At 41.3% G+C, this 14,308-nt stretch overlaps 1 protein-coding gene across 1 annotated transcript; it reads left to right on the plus strand.

The window, feature by feature from the left end:
- The first annotated feature begins 1,257 nt into the window (after nucleotides 1–1,257).
- Nucleotides 1,258–7,214, plus strand: LOC125507193 (uncharacterized). Its single transcript, XM_087524246.1, has 11 exons — nucleotides 1,258–2,250; nucleotides 2,442–2,816; nucleotides 3,447–3,556; nucleotides 3,654–3,846; nucleotides 4,279–4,493; nucleotides 4,611–4,628; nucleotides 4,792–5,313; nucleotides 5,677–5,816; nucleotides 6,304–6,427; nucleotides 6,624–6,876; nucleotides 6,987–7,214. Exons 1-11 carry the CDS (start codon nucleotides 1,261–1,263, stop codon nucleotides 7,212–7,214), a joined length of 3,168 nt encoding a protein of 1,055 aa, XP_087380372.1. The 5' UTR covers nucleotides 1,258–1,260.
- Nucleotides 7,215–14,308: the final 7,094 nt, after the last annotated feature.

Raw genomic sequence — 14,308 nt, forward strand, 5'->3', positions numbered from 1 at the left:
AATACTTGTCTTTATAGGCATTTCAACAAGTGACTACATACGGAGCAAAATGAGTGAATCTACACTCTAAAATATGTCTACATACATCCATATGTAGTAGTCATTTGAAATGTCTAGAAAGACAAATATTTAGGAACGCAGGGAGTACACTGTAAGTTTCAAACCGCTGTTGGAACATGATAGGTGCATAAGTCATGTATCGTAATGATATGTATGCGTGATGTTGTACAATTTGGTGGCAGAAATTACAAACTGTCTTGCTACGAAAACAATTTCTATAGCTGAGTACAGCAACCTCCTTGTGATATGAGCCCTGTACTGATTCTTGCAGTAGATGACATTGATCATATAGCTCTTCTGTTTACATGCCATTTGTTGTGTGCTCAAGGAACTGTAGGAGAATCATCTTTTGCTAGCTATAATTATTTTTCATTTGGAAATGACCACTTTTGTTTTTAGGTTGAGACTATTCCCTGCAACTTCAAGTCACTTGATCACTATCTCGCATCTTACCGTGTGCCTCTGATTGAAGAAACAAGATCAGATCTGCGCTCATGCCTTGAACTCATCAGTCGAGCACCCTCGTCGAAAATACTTTCCATGGAGGTAGCAGGAAAGTCGAGATCATACTTTATGGATGTGGACTTTTGGGACAATGATGCTGGTTTCTCTACTGGGGCTTATTCTGCCAGGAATGGTGACATCTTTATTTTTTCTAGCATAAAACCTGAAGCTGCAGAGGACTTAAACCGCCATGGTGTCACACATTGCTTGGCAATGGTTACTGAGGTTTCTATCGATGATGAATACCAGAAGGGCTTCAGAGACAGTCAAAGTTGAAAAGAATATTGATTTGGAAGAAGATTTGAACAAACTCAAACATGCAATATTTCTCAATAATATCACCACAAACATACGTGTATGGAAAGCACTTACCTTCGATGCACACATGAATGAAAATTTCACAATAATCAAGTCGCTCTTAGCCCCCACAAATCTGGTAATATGACATGCATACTCGTGTTTTAGTTTTACTTGCCATTTTCATTACCCAGTATAAATTAGTATGGGACCTAACCTTTTGAGCTCCTCTTTAACTGCTCTGTTACAGGGTGAGGATATTTGCGGTATGTGTGTTAAGCAGGATGGGGGGTGTTTGGCTTCTTTCATAGAACAATTACTTTTGGTTAAGCTTAATCAATCACAAGTGGATGCTATTGAATCTGTCATCTCAGTTGACAATGTGGGCATGTGAACCTCATGAAGCTTATATGGGGTCCACCAGGCACTGGAAAAACCAAGACGGTTAGCACTTTACTGTGGGTCTTGGCGTGTTTGAAATGCAGAACTCTTACTTGTGCTCCCACAAATGTTGCTGTTGTTGGAGTTTGCACTCGTTTCCTTCAAAACTTGAAGGATTTCAATCAGCGCACTAACAACATTGGTCTGCCTTCTTCTCTTGGAGATATCTTGTTATTGGGAAGCAGGTCTAACATGGACATCACCAAGGATCTTCAGGAGATTTTCTTGGATTTTCGTGTCGACGAACTTGTGGAATGCTTTTCATCGTCGTCTGGATGGAACTACAGAATAGCTTCAATGATATCCCTTTTTGAAGACTCTGCTTCACGGTATGATATGCTTCTTGAGGATGATGGCAAAATTGATCCAGTGTGCTTTTTGGACTTCGTTAAGAAGCAATTTGATGTGATAGCAGTAGCTCTGAAAAGATGCATCATGAATTTGTGGGTTCACCTTCCTAGGAGGTGCTTTTCTCGTGACAGTGCCATAAATATATCTACATTGCTTCATATGCTGGAAAATTTTGGTGCTCTTCTGTGCAACGTAGACTTGACTGATGAGGGCTTAAAAAGGGGACTTGGTTGCCTATCAACTGAAAACTCTGTTTGTGCACAACCTATGTCTTCTATTGAAAAGGAACTGGATGGAGCAAGATCTTCATGCCTTAAATTGCTAAAGGATCTGCTACACTCGCTTAATTTACCCACTGGAGTAAACAAAAACTGGGTCCAGAACTACTGCATACATAATGCAACACTTTTTTTCTGTACTACCTCTAGCTCTTATCGGTTACATCACATGGAGATTGCACCCCTCGAAGTATTAATTGTTGATGAGGCTGCTCAAGTGCGGGAGTGTGAATTGGTGATCCCATTACGTCTGCATTGGTTAAAACATGTTGTTTTGGTAGGAGATGACTGTCAGCTGAGTGCAATGGTTAAAAGCAAAGTAAGGTTTTGCCTCACCCTCTTTATATTGTCTGAATTCATTTGTTAGTCATTGGCACATTTATCAACAAGATAAACTTATGATACTGAAATGCTAAGAATAGAAAATGTGACGGCCATATCTTTCTTTTATGTCTCATTGTTATTTATCTGTTTTCGATAATGTTACTTACTTTCATTGGTTGTCTCTAGGTATGCAAAGAAGCTGGATTTGTGACAAGTTTATTTGAGAGATTGGTTATGCTCAAATTTGATAAGCATTTGCTGAATATACAGTATCGCATGAATCCTTGTATCAGCTTATTTCCAGATGCTCAGTTTTATGAGAGGAAGATTTTAGATGGTCCCAATGTCATGTCTCCTAGTTATAATAAGGATTACACATGCCTCCCTTTTGGGAGCTACACGTTTATAAATCTCACTGATGGAAGGGAAGACACAGAGGGCATGGGAAACAGTCGCAGAAACATGGTTGAAGTTGATGTTGTTTTGCACCTAATCAATACCATCTTTAAATGTATGTCTAAGCTGAACTCTATCCTTTCTTTAACCTTAATATCCTTTCTAGTTATTTTTTAAGAAGCTACTTGGGCATGGGATCTTTAGAAGCTGACGTGATCTGCCGTTCTTGTATTGCATACTGCATGACCTTCATTGGTAGAAAGGTGTTCACCACAATAGTGTACGTTTGAGAGTCCAGTTTTCTATGTGTATCTCTTGATATGGTTAATTACATCAACCCGACTTTATTAGATTTCAATTCTACTTCCCTGTTCAGTAAACAATGTATTTTTATTTTGAAAAAAGAGAGCATTAGATAGATGACATGAAAGATGAAGCATTATGCTCTATCAGAGTTGTTTGGCCATTGCCTGGACCCGCCTTGGTAACTTCTATTATCATCGGACTTCGTAGTTCAAAAGCAATGATATGTCAATGATTTGGTGACACGGAATCAACTTAAATTTGTTGAAGAATATTCTTTCAATAGCCTTGTCAAATAATTGATCCGTAATGATCAGTAAGCATACCACCTAAGTTTTTTCTGCAGCTTGGAAAAGGACAGACCAAGGGCTCAACATCGGTGTGGTCTCTCCATATAACGCTCAAGTTGATGCAATTAAAAATCGACTTGGCCAAAAATATAATACGTGTGATGGCTCTCATGTGCGAGTGAAGTCCATTGATGGTTTCCAGGGAGAAGAGGATGATATAATAATACTGTCAACTGTTAGTTCCAACGGGAGAGGAGTTGTTGGATTTCTTGCTGATAATCGAAGAACAAATGTTGCTCTTACTAGAGCAAGGTGTGCATCAATTTTTTTGCGGTCCCTTGTTTTATTGCTGTTCAAAGTATGTCAGACTGATGATAGAAATTATCTGATGGATGCTTTATTCATACAGGCACTGTCTTTGGATTGTTGGGAATGCTCATACACTTCATAAAAGTGGGACCGAATGGACAGACCTTGTTGCTGATGCGGAGAGACGTAAATGTATTTTCAGTGCCACTAATGACGCAACCATCTGTAGGTTGGTTTTGCTAGTAAAGCAAGACCTTGATGAACTTGAGGATCTTCTTAGTGCTGAATCAGCGGTTTTCAGCAATACCAGATGGAAGGAAAGTGCCATGGTTTCAGCCAGTTTGGCTTTGAACTACTTTCTTATTTTCTAATATGCGGTTGCACTTAAATTACCCAGAATGCAAACCACATGTATATGCATTTGTTTTATGAGACTCATGCTTGTTGTCAGGTAGTTAGGGTTTACTGAATATACAGTTCCTTTATAGTGTGATTTTTTTGTGTTCATGATAGATCTGTTTTTTACTTTTTGGAGTCATGTATGTGGTTCACTTGTCTCTGCTAGGCTGGTTGCTCTGCAATTGGATTGTGAGAGGTTTGTAAATAAGATTTTCAGGACATGTGCTACTTTGTGAAGCTCCTAATTTTCTTGAAGTACACAATGTTCATTTTTCTTGTATACATTCTTTCTCATGTTCCATTTTTTGTATTCATGTATTCAACAGGTCATTCTTAGCGACGAGTTTAGAAAGTCTTTCACCAAACTAAAATCACCACAGCTCAGGAAGGAAGTACTCCAAAATCTTATCAAACTTGGAGATGGTTGGAGGACAACAGTCAAGAACCTTGATATGCCTGGTGTTTCTCATCTTGTAAAAGTATACAAGGTCTGGGACTTGTATCTTGTTTGGAGTACTGACATTGAGAAAACTGAAAGAACGTATTCCCAGATAATAAGAATTTGGGACCTACTGTCACAGCAATATGTTGCAAGGATTGTTCAACGCCTCGAGAATCTATTCTAGATGTACACGGATGATTACCTGGATCATTGCAGGAGAGTGCAGGCACAAGGGTATGAGTTTTTTTATTGTTAATGGGCTATAATCAGGTTTCTTAGATTTTTTATACCTCTGATACTTACAGAGATGAACTGTCTGTAAATAGTTCATGCCTACAAATGAATTGCCTGAAGACATTCTTCTAATCTTTGCCCTCCTTTTTGTTGTGGATAACAGGAAACTGGAGGTTCCAATGGTTTGGGATATTGTGCATGATATTATCCGCTATAACAAGGATTGCAAAGCTGATGCTCATGAAGAGCATGATCCCATGGATACATCATATGGCATGGAGAATTCAAAAGTTAGTGAAAGCTTCCTACTGATGAAATTCTACTCTTTATCATCTGGAATGGCAAAGCATTTGCTGACAGCTACTGATGGGTCTGAAATCGACATCCCCTTTGAACTGACGGATGAAGAGAAGGTGATAATCCAATTCCCGCTCACTAATTTTATAGTTGGGAGGTCAGGCACTAGAAAAACCACTGTACTGACAATGAAACTGATTCAAAACGAGCAACAGTCATTGATTGCATCGCAAGGTTTAAATTTGGATGGAGCTGATTTATCAGGGGTAGATGACAATAATATTATGTCAACAAAGAATGGAGGAGAAAGTTCTGTGAAACAAGTATTTATCACTGTAAGCCCAAAGCTATGTTCAGCCATAAAAGATCACATCTGCAAACTTAAAAGGTAAGTCAGTTGAATTGAAACCCCTATTTAAAAGTATTACATATGTTTACACCATTTTGGAAATTATTTTTATAGGACTATTTAAGTGGACAGAAATGTGTGCATGAGTTGGCTCAATTTTTTTCCCACTATACTTCTTTCTGTTAGAGGTAGTGAGGGTAGGCCTTGAATGTTGCTGGGCTAGGCGTGCACTCAGCCACTCACATGACTAGCCCACTGAGCCATGCTTGGTGCTCTTTTGTGAAATTATACATTGCAAGTGGGTTTAATGATTTCTTATGAAGATACTCGCTTTGCTTCTTTTATGTTTTGTACCAACAATAATCCTTGTATTAATTCCAATTTATTTTTAACCCTTTACAGATTTGGCACCGGTGATGTCTCTGACCAGTCTAGCATTCTTCACATGCATGACATCATGGATGACCTGGAAGAGTTTACAGAAATTCCTGACAGTTTTTGTGATCTACCTCACGGGCACTATCCTCTTACTATAACATACCGTAAGTTTTTGATGATGCTTGATGGAACATGCCATACATCTTTTTTTGATGCGTTTTATGGTGAAATGAAGTCTAGCTTTGAGAGAGGCCATTCAAGATCTCGTGCAGTGCATACTTTTATTGAATGGAAGGAAGTTACCTATGAAAAATTTGCTACTTCCTACTGGCCTCGTTTTAATGCAGACCTGACAAAAAAATTGATGCGTCCACTGTCTTCACTGAAATAATTTCTCATATAAAGGACGCATATCAAGCAAGCAGGCCTTATACTGGCAAACTGGACAGACAAGATTATGTGATGCTCGCTGATAAAAGAATTTCATCTTTGAACAATGAGATGAGAGATAGAATTTATGATATATTCCTTGAATATGAGAGTATGAAATGCACTACCAGGGAGTTTGATTTGTCAGATTTTGTAAATAGTCTTCACAGCAGTCTTGTATCTGAGGGCTACAATGGAGATATGGTGGATTTTTTTACATAGATGAGGTGCAGGATCTCACCATGACACAAATAGCACTTCTTAAGTATGTCTGTATGAACATCAAGGAAGGCTTTCTTTTTGCTGGTGACACTGCACAGACTATAGCAAGGGGTATCGATTTCAGGTTTGAAGATATCCGTTCACTTTTTTATACTGCATTCCTCGCAGAAAATGAAGCGTCTAATGAAGGACTTAAACATGGGAAAAGAGTCCATCTCTCACATATGTTCCAACTATCACAGAATTTCCGCACACATTGTGGCATCCTCCGTATGGCACAAAGTATCATGAGCCCTTCTGTACTTCTTTTTCCCATCAAGTGTTGATAAGCTTAATCCAGAGACTGGACTTGTACATGGAGAAGCTCCTGTGCTGCTGGAGTCTGATAATGATGAGAATGCAATTATGACTATTTTTGGAGAAAGTAAAAGTAAACATGGTAACCTGCATGGGTTTGGTGCCGAGCAAGTCATATTAGTTCGTGATGATGCTACCAAAAAACAAATTATTGATCTTGTTGGTAAACAAGTTCTTGTTTTGACTATTGTTGAATGTAAGGGCCTTGAGTTTCAGGTATGGGCCTATATATTCAGTTTCATCTGTGTTCATTTTGCAAAATATTTTAACTGTAAAACATGTTGTTTCAAAATGTCAAGTATACTCACTTCTGAGATATTTTCTAGGATGTGATGTTGTACAACTTCTTTGGTTCGTCGCCTTTAAGAAACAAATGGAGAGTTCTCTACGGCTACATGGAAGATAAAGATATTATAGCACACTCGGAGCAGATCTCTCATCCTGGTTTCGACAGAAGCAAGCATTATCTTCTCTGTTCAGAGCTGGAGCAACTCTATGTTGCAATCACACGCACTAGGCAAAGACTCTGGATATGTGAAAATACAGATGATTAATGTCGACCAATGTTTGACTACTGGAAGAAGTTGTGTATTGTAGAAGTTAGATCACTTGATTCTACCCTCATTCGGGCAATGCAGACAGGGAGCAGCAGTGATGATTGGAGGCTACGGGGAACCAAGGTTGGTGATCTTTGCTTGTTTGGTCTGGAAAGCCAATTTTAGTTACCATGCTATGCATTATGTTGCCTACTGAGTGATTTTTTGCATGTTCTTAATCTTGTGAAATTCATGTTTTTTGGTCTCACAGTTGTTCTATGCACACAAATTCTTTGTTAGTCGGGTCACGGCGTGTACCTACTTACAGTTTTTCTGTTCTTCACTTTTACCATTGTTATTCCATCCACAAGTTCTCTCTCTTTTCCTTTTGTAGTTATTCAATGAGAGGCAATTCGAAATGGCTACTATGTGTTTCGAAAAGGCCGGTGATGCACACAGAGAGAAGTGGGCAAGAGCTGCTGGACTTGTAGCGACCGATGACCTTGTCATCTCAAAAAATTTGGAGTTGGGCAAGGCTTCATTGCAAACAGCATCAGAGATTTACGAGTCCATAGGCATGCATGAGAAAGCTGCTACTTGCTATATCAAATTAGGTGACTACAAAAAAGCAGGTCTGCTAACTCTCCATAATTCCCAAGCTGTATCCATACTTTTGAGTTCTCATCATTCCATAACGTTTTACAAATGATAGTTTGTTCTTAAAAAGTTGCCATATAAGTAAATGTCATCAGATTTCAAAACATTTATTCGAAATGAAATCCCTCCATAAATTGCAGACATGCTAATTTTTAGCTTTGATATGGATAATTTTTAGCTCTGTCTGGCACTCTGACTAAACATTGTGTTCCTTGCATTGCCATAGGTATGGTCTATACGCAAAAATGTGGTATTTCTAGACTTGAGGAAGCTAGTGACTGTTTTGCTAGGGCTGAATGCTGGTCGGAGGCAGCTGAAATGTTTTTGAAAGCTAAATGTTACACCAAGTGTTTCTCCATGTGCTCGAAAGGAAAACAATTATACAATCTGGGCTTGCAGTTTGTGCAACAGTTAAAGGAGGAACATTCACTTGAGAATTCAAAATCCTTGGAGGTTTCTACAATCAGAATGAAGTATCTGGATAATTGTGCTCAACATTATTTTGAGCGTGGTGACATAAAGAATATGATGCCCTTTGTTAAAGCTTTCAGCTCTATGGATCATGTACGGGTGTTCCTAAATTCTAGAAATCTTATTGATTAACTATTGAGTTTAGAGATGGAAATGGGTGATTTCCTAGAAGCTGCAGGAATAGCAAAGCATAAAGGAGATGTCTTACTGGAGGTAGACATACTCGAGAAGGCAGATTTGTTTGAGGATGCAACACGGCTTCTCCTCCTCCATATCATTGTGGGTTCCTTGTGGTCTTCAAATAGTAGGGGGTGGCCTCCCAAAAGATATGCAGAGAAGGCAAAGTTGCTTGCAAAATCCAAAGAGATGGCAAAAAAGGTCTCTGAGTGCTTCTACTGCTTTGTTTGCGTCGAAGATGATGCACTGTCAGATGTGAATAAGTCTCTTTCCAGTTTGAATTGCACTTTGCTTGAGGGCAGAAAATGTGCAAACTTACTAGTTGAACTTGTTGCTTCCCGTTCAATCCTTGATGTTCATCTTCAGTCTCGAGCCTCTGGATACAAGATAGAATTAGGGCCAGGATCTGAAGATGAAAATAGCTGTAATGATATGCTGGCCTCTAACCAGATGTCACCCCAAACTCTGTTTTATGCCTAGAATCGCTGGAAGTCGATCATAATCAAAGTACTATCTCATCTTTGCCACACCGATGGTCCAGAATTAAATGACTATGCAGTTGTGTATGAAGATCTTTTTGCCAAGTACTTCGGATTGAGAAAAGATGGTGAAGGTGACAGATATGTGGTGCTGAACATGAATGCAAGTTGGCTTTCCAACGCTGGCAGGAATTCTTTGCAGCAAGACAGCAACAGATGTTTATTGGGTGCCTCCGAGTGTCATTCATGTGCTCAGTGTTTCTGGATGAATGAGCTGTCTTCTGTTGGTTTCAGTGTACTTAAGAAGTTGGAGTCAATTGTTCAAATTTCTCGAAAGTCGGCATCTTGGTATACCCTGGTGAGAACTGTCCTTATCATACATGAGATAGAAAAGTTTTTGGAAGAACCACAGTTCAGCATGCCAAAAGGTTCCATGAAGTTAAGAAGCTTTTTTGTTCTCTGCGGGCGTCGATTCTTTGAGCTAGTTTTTCTTGTGTGGAGAGATGGGACAAAGGGGAGCCTCTCGCATGTACTTGACTCACCAGCTACATATGGATTGATTGCTGATTCTCTTAGTGCAAATCTTCGCCCAGCAAATAAAAATTTGACTTATGGGCATCTTGGGAGAACAACCATGCTTCTGCTTCATACAGCACAATTGGACAAAGTGCTACTTTCAAGACTACTACAGTACCTGGGCAATAATTCTGAGTGGGCAGGTTTTTTTCGATATTTCAAGAGATTTATTGACAGTGGTCGCAATAGATCATCCTTGATCTCCAACTTTAAGCTTGCTCTTGAGTTTACCTTAAGTGTGAAGTGGAAGGATGAACTAGACTACATATCCCTGGCATGTTATGTGGGTCTTATGGAGTGCCTTGGTTTCTTGGCTTCATCATGCTTTGTACAGAATGATTTTATGTGCTGGATGAAATCTCTGTTGGTCAATATGCTGGAGTGCCGTACCAGCAAGGCTTTCATTGACACCTGCCTGGTATCTAAGTCAAGCCCAGATTCTGGTCTTGATGGTGTGGCACACTTATCAGGCCGTTTCATATACGAGACAATTATTACTATCTTGACGACCAAGCATATGCTCCAGGAATGGGTACATAAGACTTCATGTCCTTCCAGTACTTCATACAAAGCAGTCCTCCTGAGACTAGTTGTTACACTTTATCCTCTGATCCTTACTCTTTCTCTGGGGAAGTGCTATGAGGTCACACGTAACCTTGTGAGGAATGAAGTATTTAAGGATTTACCTTTGGAGTTCTCTAAGAAGATTGAAGATGCTTTGAAAATGAGGGCTTGCACACCGAGCAACTTCATAAGAGTTCTTGCTGATGCACTTGCCGCAATCGGAGATCATATGGTAGTTATTGGTTCACCCAAAAGCTCAGTAATATGTCGAAACTTGAATGCCTATATAATAAGCAAGGAGGATTTGCATGATGTTCCGAAGATAATGGCTCTTCTGCGTCTTGAAGAACCAAGTTCTGTGAAACAAGAGACTCCATTGCCGGAAAAATATGATGGTAGCAAGCGTCCTGAAGAACCAAGTTCTGTAAAGCAAGAGACTCCACTGCCAGAAAATTCTAATGGTAGCAAGCTAAAAATGTTATTTCTGGAAACATTCCTCTGAATGTAGAGTTAGTAAAGATAGGAATCAGTTCGAGAAAGAAAAAATCAACTGATGTCCTTGTGCCTGTAGAGGTATTTGTTAAGTATATATGTTGTTTTTGTCTTGTACAGGCCCAGGCCCATAGTCTAGAGTGAGGCCCAGGCCCATGTAACCTTGTATATATCTCTCTCCTCCTCAATATAGAAAACTGTTCAGTCATTCTCTCTTCCTCACGTTTTCTAACATGGTATCAGACCAGGACCAAACCCTAGTCCCTCTTCCAGCCGCCACCCATGAAATCACCGCCGGTGAGGTGATTCAGGCGGATCTGTCTGGTGAGGAGACAACCACATCGCTGCCCCATCCCATCTTCATCATCAACCTGTAGGAGCTGCTCTCCAGCAGCTCCTCTGTGTGTCCTCACAGCTGCTCTGTGAGAATACTTCCCCTGCTCTCCAGCAGCCATTTCCAGCAAGCTCTTGGTGCCTTCCCTGCTCTACAGCAAGCTCCAGGCGTTCCCCTTCTATCCAGCAAGATCCAGCAAGCTCCACCTTCTATCCAGTGAGATCCAGATCCAGCTCCTGTTTGTGGCTGTCTGCTGCTCTTCTCTTATTGCTGCCTGCAGCTGCTATCAGATTGGGTGTTTCCAGCTGCTGACCGCTCACCACTATGGCAAGAAATGATTTCGGATTTGGTTCTTTGATCATAGATATCAAGCTTGATGGTTCAAACTACAGGGAATGGGCATTTTCTGCCCGGACTGTCTTAAGGACGGCTGGTTTTGTTTCTCATCTGACAGATGATCCACCTAGTCCAAATGATGATGCAGCAAGGAAGTCTTGGCAAAAGATCAATGATCGTGTGATGGGAGTTTTAATTCTGGGTGTTGAACCCTCACTCCGAATGAGTCTTGAGCATCACACTTCAGCTAAAGAGATATGGAAGTACTTTGAGCAGCACTACCTTCAGCCCAGCAGTGCACTTCATTTCTCCTTGTTGCAGAATTTACACAACACTCGGCAGCCAGAAGACATGTCCATAGAAGAGTACTATGGAGCTTTCACTCGCATCACTGGGCAGCTAGGTTCCATGGTTCCAAAGGGTAATTCTGGTTGTGAGTCATGTGCGGCAAAGGAAAAGTATGACCATTAGACTCTCATGTTTCAGTTTGTGATGGGTCTCAAGCCAGACTTTGAGAACATTCGCACTCAATTGCTTGGTCGTATGACTCCTCCCACCTTGACAGAGGCACTTGCTAGCTTGATCGTTGAGGAGACTCGTCTCCGTTCTCTTGGGGCTACTTCTGCGCAGACTCTACACACTAGTGTTCTGGCTTTTCCTCAGCGGCCAGGTGCCTCCAAGGCCACACCTTCAGCTGTCGTTTGCTCATTCTGCAAGAAGGCAGGACACCACAGAGATGGTTGTTTCAAGCTTCATCCAGAGCTCTTAGCTGAGTTTCAGGCTAGACAGGCCCTCAATCAGCAGCTTCGTGCACCCCAGGCTCCTTATCAGCAGCAAGCGAGGGGTGCTTCTACATCTGTTCTCTCTCAGCCCGCTGTTGCTGCAACCCAGCCTTGGGTTCTGGACTCTGGAGCTTCTTTCCATGTGACCTCTGACCACTCTCAGCTTGTGTCTTGCCAGCCAGTGCGGGATGGTGCCTCTGTTCAGACTGCTGATGGTACACCTTGTTCTATTACTCATCAGGGTTCTCTTTGCACATCCAAATTTTCTGTTCCTGCCATCTCCTTTGCTCCAGAGCTGTCCATGAATCTTATGTCTGTTGGCCAGCTTGCTGATATGAACTACTTTGTTGGTTTTGATGACTCGTTTTGTTATGTGCAGGACCGTCAGAGCAAGAGGGTCATTGGAACTGGCCATCGCCATAGAGGATCCACATCCCTCTACATCCTTGACACCTTACACCTTCCTTCAGCTTCCACCACATCCGCGTTCCGGATGGCTGCATCAACATCAAGATCCACTTCGTCGTTTTCTTTTGCCCAGTGGCACCATCGCTTAGGTCACTTGTGTGGTTCTCGTTTATCTACCCTTGTTCGACAAGGTGTTTTGGGTCATGTTTCCATAGATGCTGGTTTTCACTGTAAGGGTTGTAATCTAGGGAAACAAATACAGCTTCCATACTCTTCCAGCACTACTCATTCTAGTCATCCTTTTGATTTAGTGCACTCTGATGTATGGGGTCCTTCCCCCTTTGTTTCGAAAGGTGGCCACAAACATTATGTCATATTTGTTGATGATCACTCTCGACATACTTGGTCTATTTTATGAAGCATCGTTCTAAGTTATTTTCTATATATAAGGCTTTTGTACATATGGTCCATACTCAGTTTTCCAGTGTTGTTCGTGTTTTTCGTTCTGACTCCAGGGGGAGTATCTATCTATTGCTTTTCGCGAGTTTCTCTCATCTGAGGGTACTCTCCCTTAGCTTTCATGCCCTGGTGCCCATGCTCAGAATGGCGTTGCTGATCGTAAGCATCGCCATATTGTTGAGACAGCTCGTACCCTTCTGATTTCTTCCTTTGTCCCCACTCATTTTTGGGGTGAAGCTATCTCAACTGTTGTTTATCTTATCAATCTCCAACCTTCTACTCGCCTTGAAGGCAAGTGTCCTGGTGAGGTTTTGTTTGGTTCTCCTCCCACGTATGACCACCTCCGTGTCTTTGGTTGTACTTGTTATGTTCTTTTAGCACCTCGTGAGCGTACCAAGTTGACTGCTCAGTCTGCTCAGTGTGTCTTCCTTGGATATAGTCTTGAACATAAGGGCTACCGTTGCTATGATTCTTCTGCTCGCGGCATTCGCTTTTCTCACGATGTCACTTTTGTTGAGGATCAACCCTTCTTCTATTCCCCTTCCACTAAACCATCATCCTCAACTTCTTTAGAGTCTACCTCGTTTCTTTCACTTCCACCTATCTTTTTAGATGAGTCCATAGCTGAACAACCTTCCTCTGTCCTAACATCAGAACCATCTCCACCGCATGTTTCATCTCCTTCCTCACCATCTCCTTTCTCTTTTCCACTAGCTCCACCTCTACATAGTCTTCCTTTCCATTACACTCATCGTTATTCTACTCCTCCAATCAATACTTTCCATTACACTCGTCGTTCTAAAGTTCCATGTGACACGCAGTCATCTATGCCTTTGTCTTCTACTCCTCCAGCCAGTACTACTGATCCTTGCACTGTCGGCTCTTCTCTAGCAATGCGATACAAAAAGGACTTATATGCAGGGGCTGTTTCTGAGCCTAGTACCTATCAGGAGGCAGTTGTGTCACCTGAGTGGCAACTGGCTATGTCTGAGGAGCTTGCAGCCTTAGAGCGTACTGGTACATGGGATTTGGTACCATTACCTCCTCGTTCAGTCCCTATCACTTGCAAATGGGTGTATAAGGTTAAAACCAAGTCAAATGGTTCTGTGGAACGCTACAAGGCTCGCCTTGTTGCAAGAGGTTTTCAGCAGTCTCATGGGAAAGATTATGATGAGACGTTTGCTCCTGTTGCTCACATGACTTCAGTTCGAACTCTAATTGCTGTGGCTGCTACTCAGTCATGGAAAATTTCCCACATGGATGTGAAGAATGCCTTCCTTCATGGTGATTTACATGAGGAAGTATATATGCAGCCACCTCCAAGTATCAAGGTTCCATCAGGTCATGTTTGTCATCTTCGAAAGGCTCTTTATGGGC

This window comes from Triticum urartu, chromosome 5A (genome assembly GCF_056163025.1).
Source record: "Triticum urartu cultivar PI428250 chromosome 5A, HENAU_Tu73, whole genome shotgun sequence".
NCBI classification, from domain to species: Eukaryota; Viridiplantae; Streptophyta; class Magnoliopsida; order Poales; family Poaceae; genus Triticum; species Triticum urartu.

Excerpts from the sequence above, each read along its gene's own strand:
- LOC125507193 (XM_087524246.1), top strand. The coding sequence starts at position 1,261 with ATGAAGCTTATATGGGGTCCACCAGGCACTGGAAAAACCAAGACGGTT. Across the intron at positions 2,817-3,446 it reads TAACCTTAATATCCTTTCTA|GGAGAAGAGGATGATATAAT; the intron begins GTTATTTTTTAA and ends GATGGTTTCCAG. Across the intron at positions 6,428-6,623 it reads GCAAGGGGTATCGATTTCAG|TGTTGATAAGCTTAATCCAG; the intron begins GTTTGAAGATAT and ends TTTCCCATCAAG.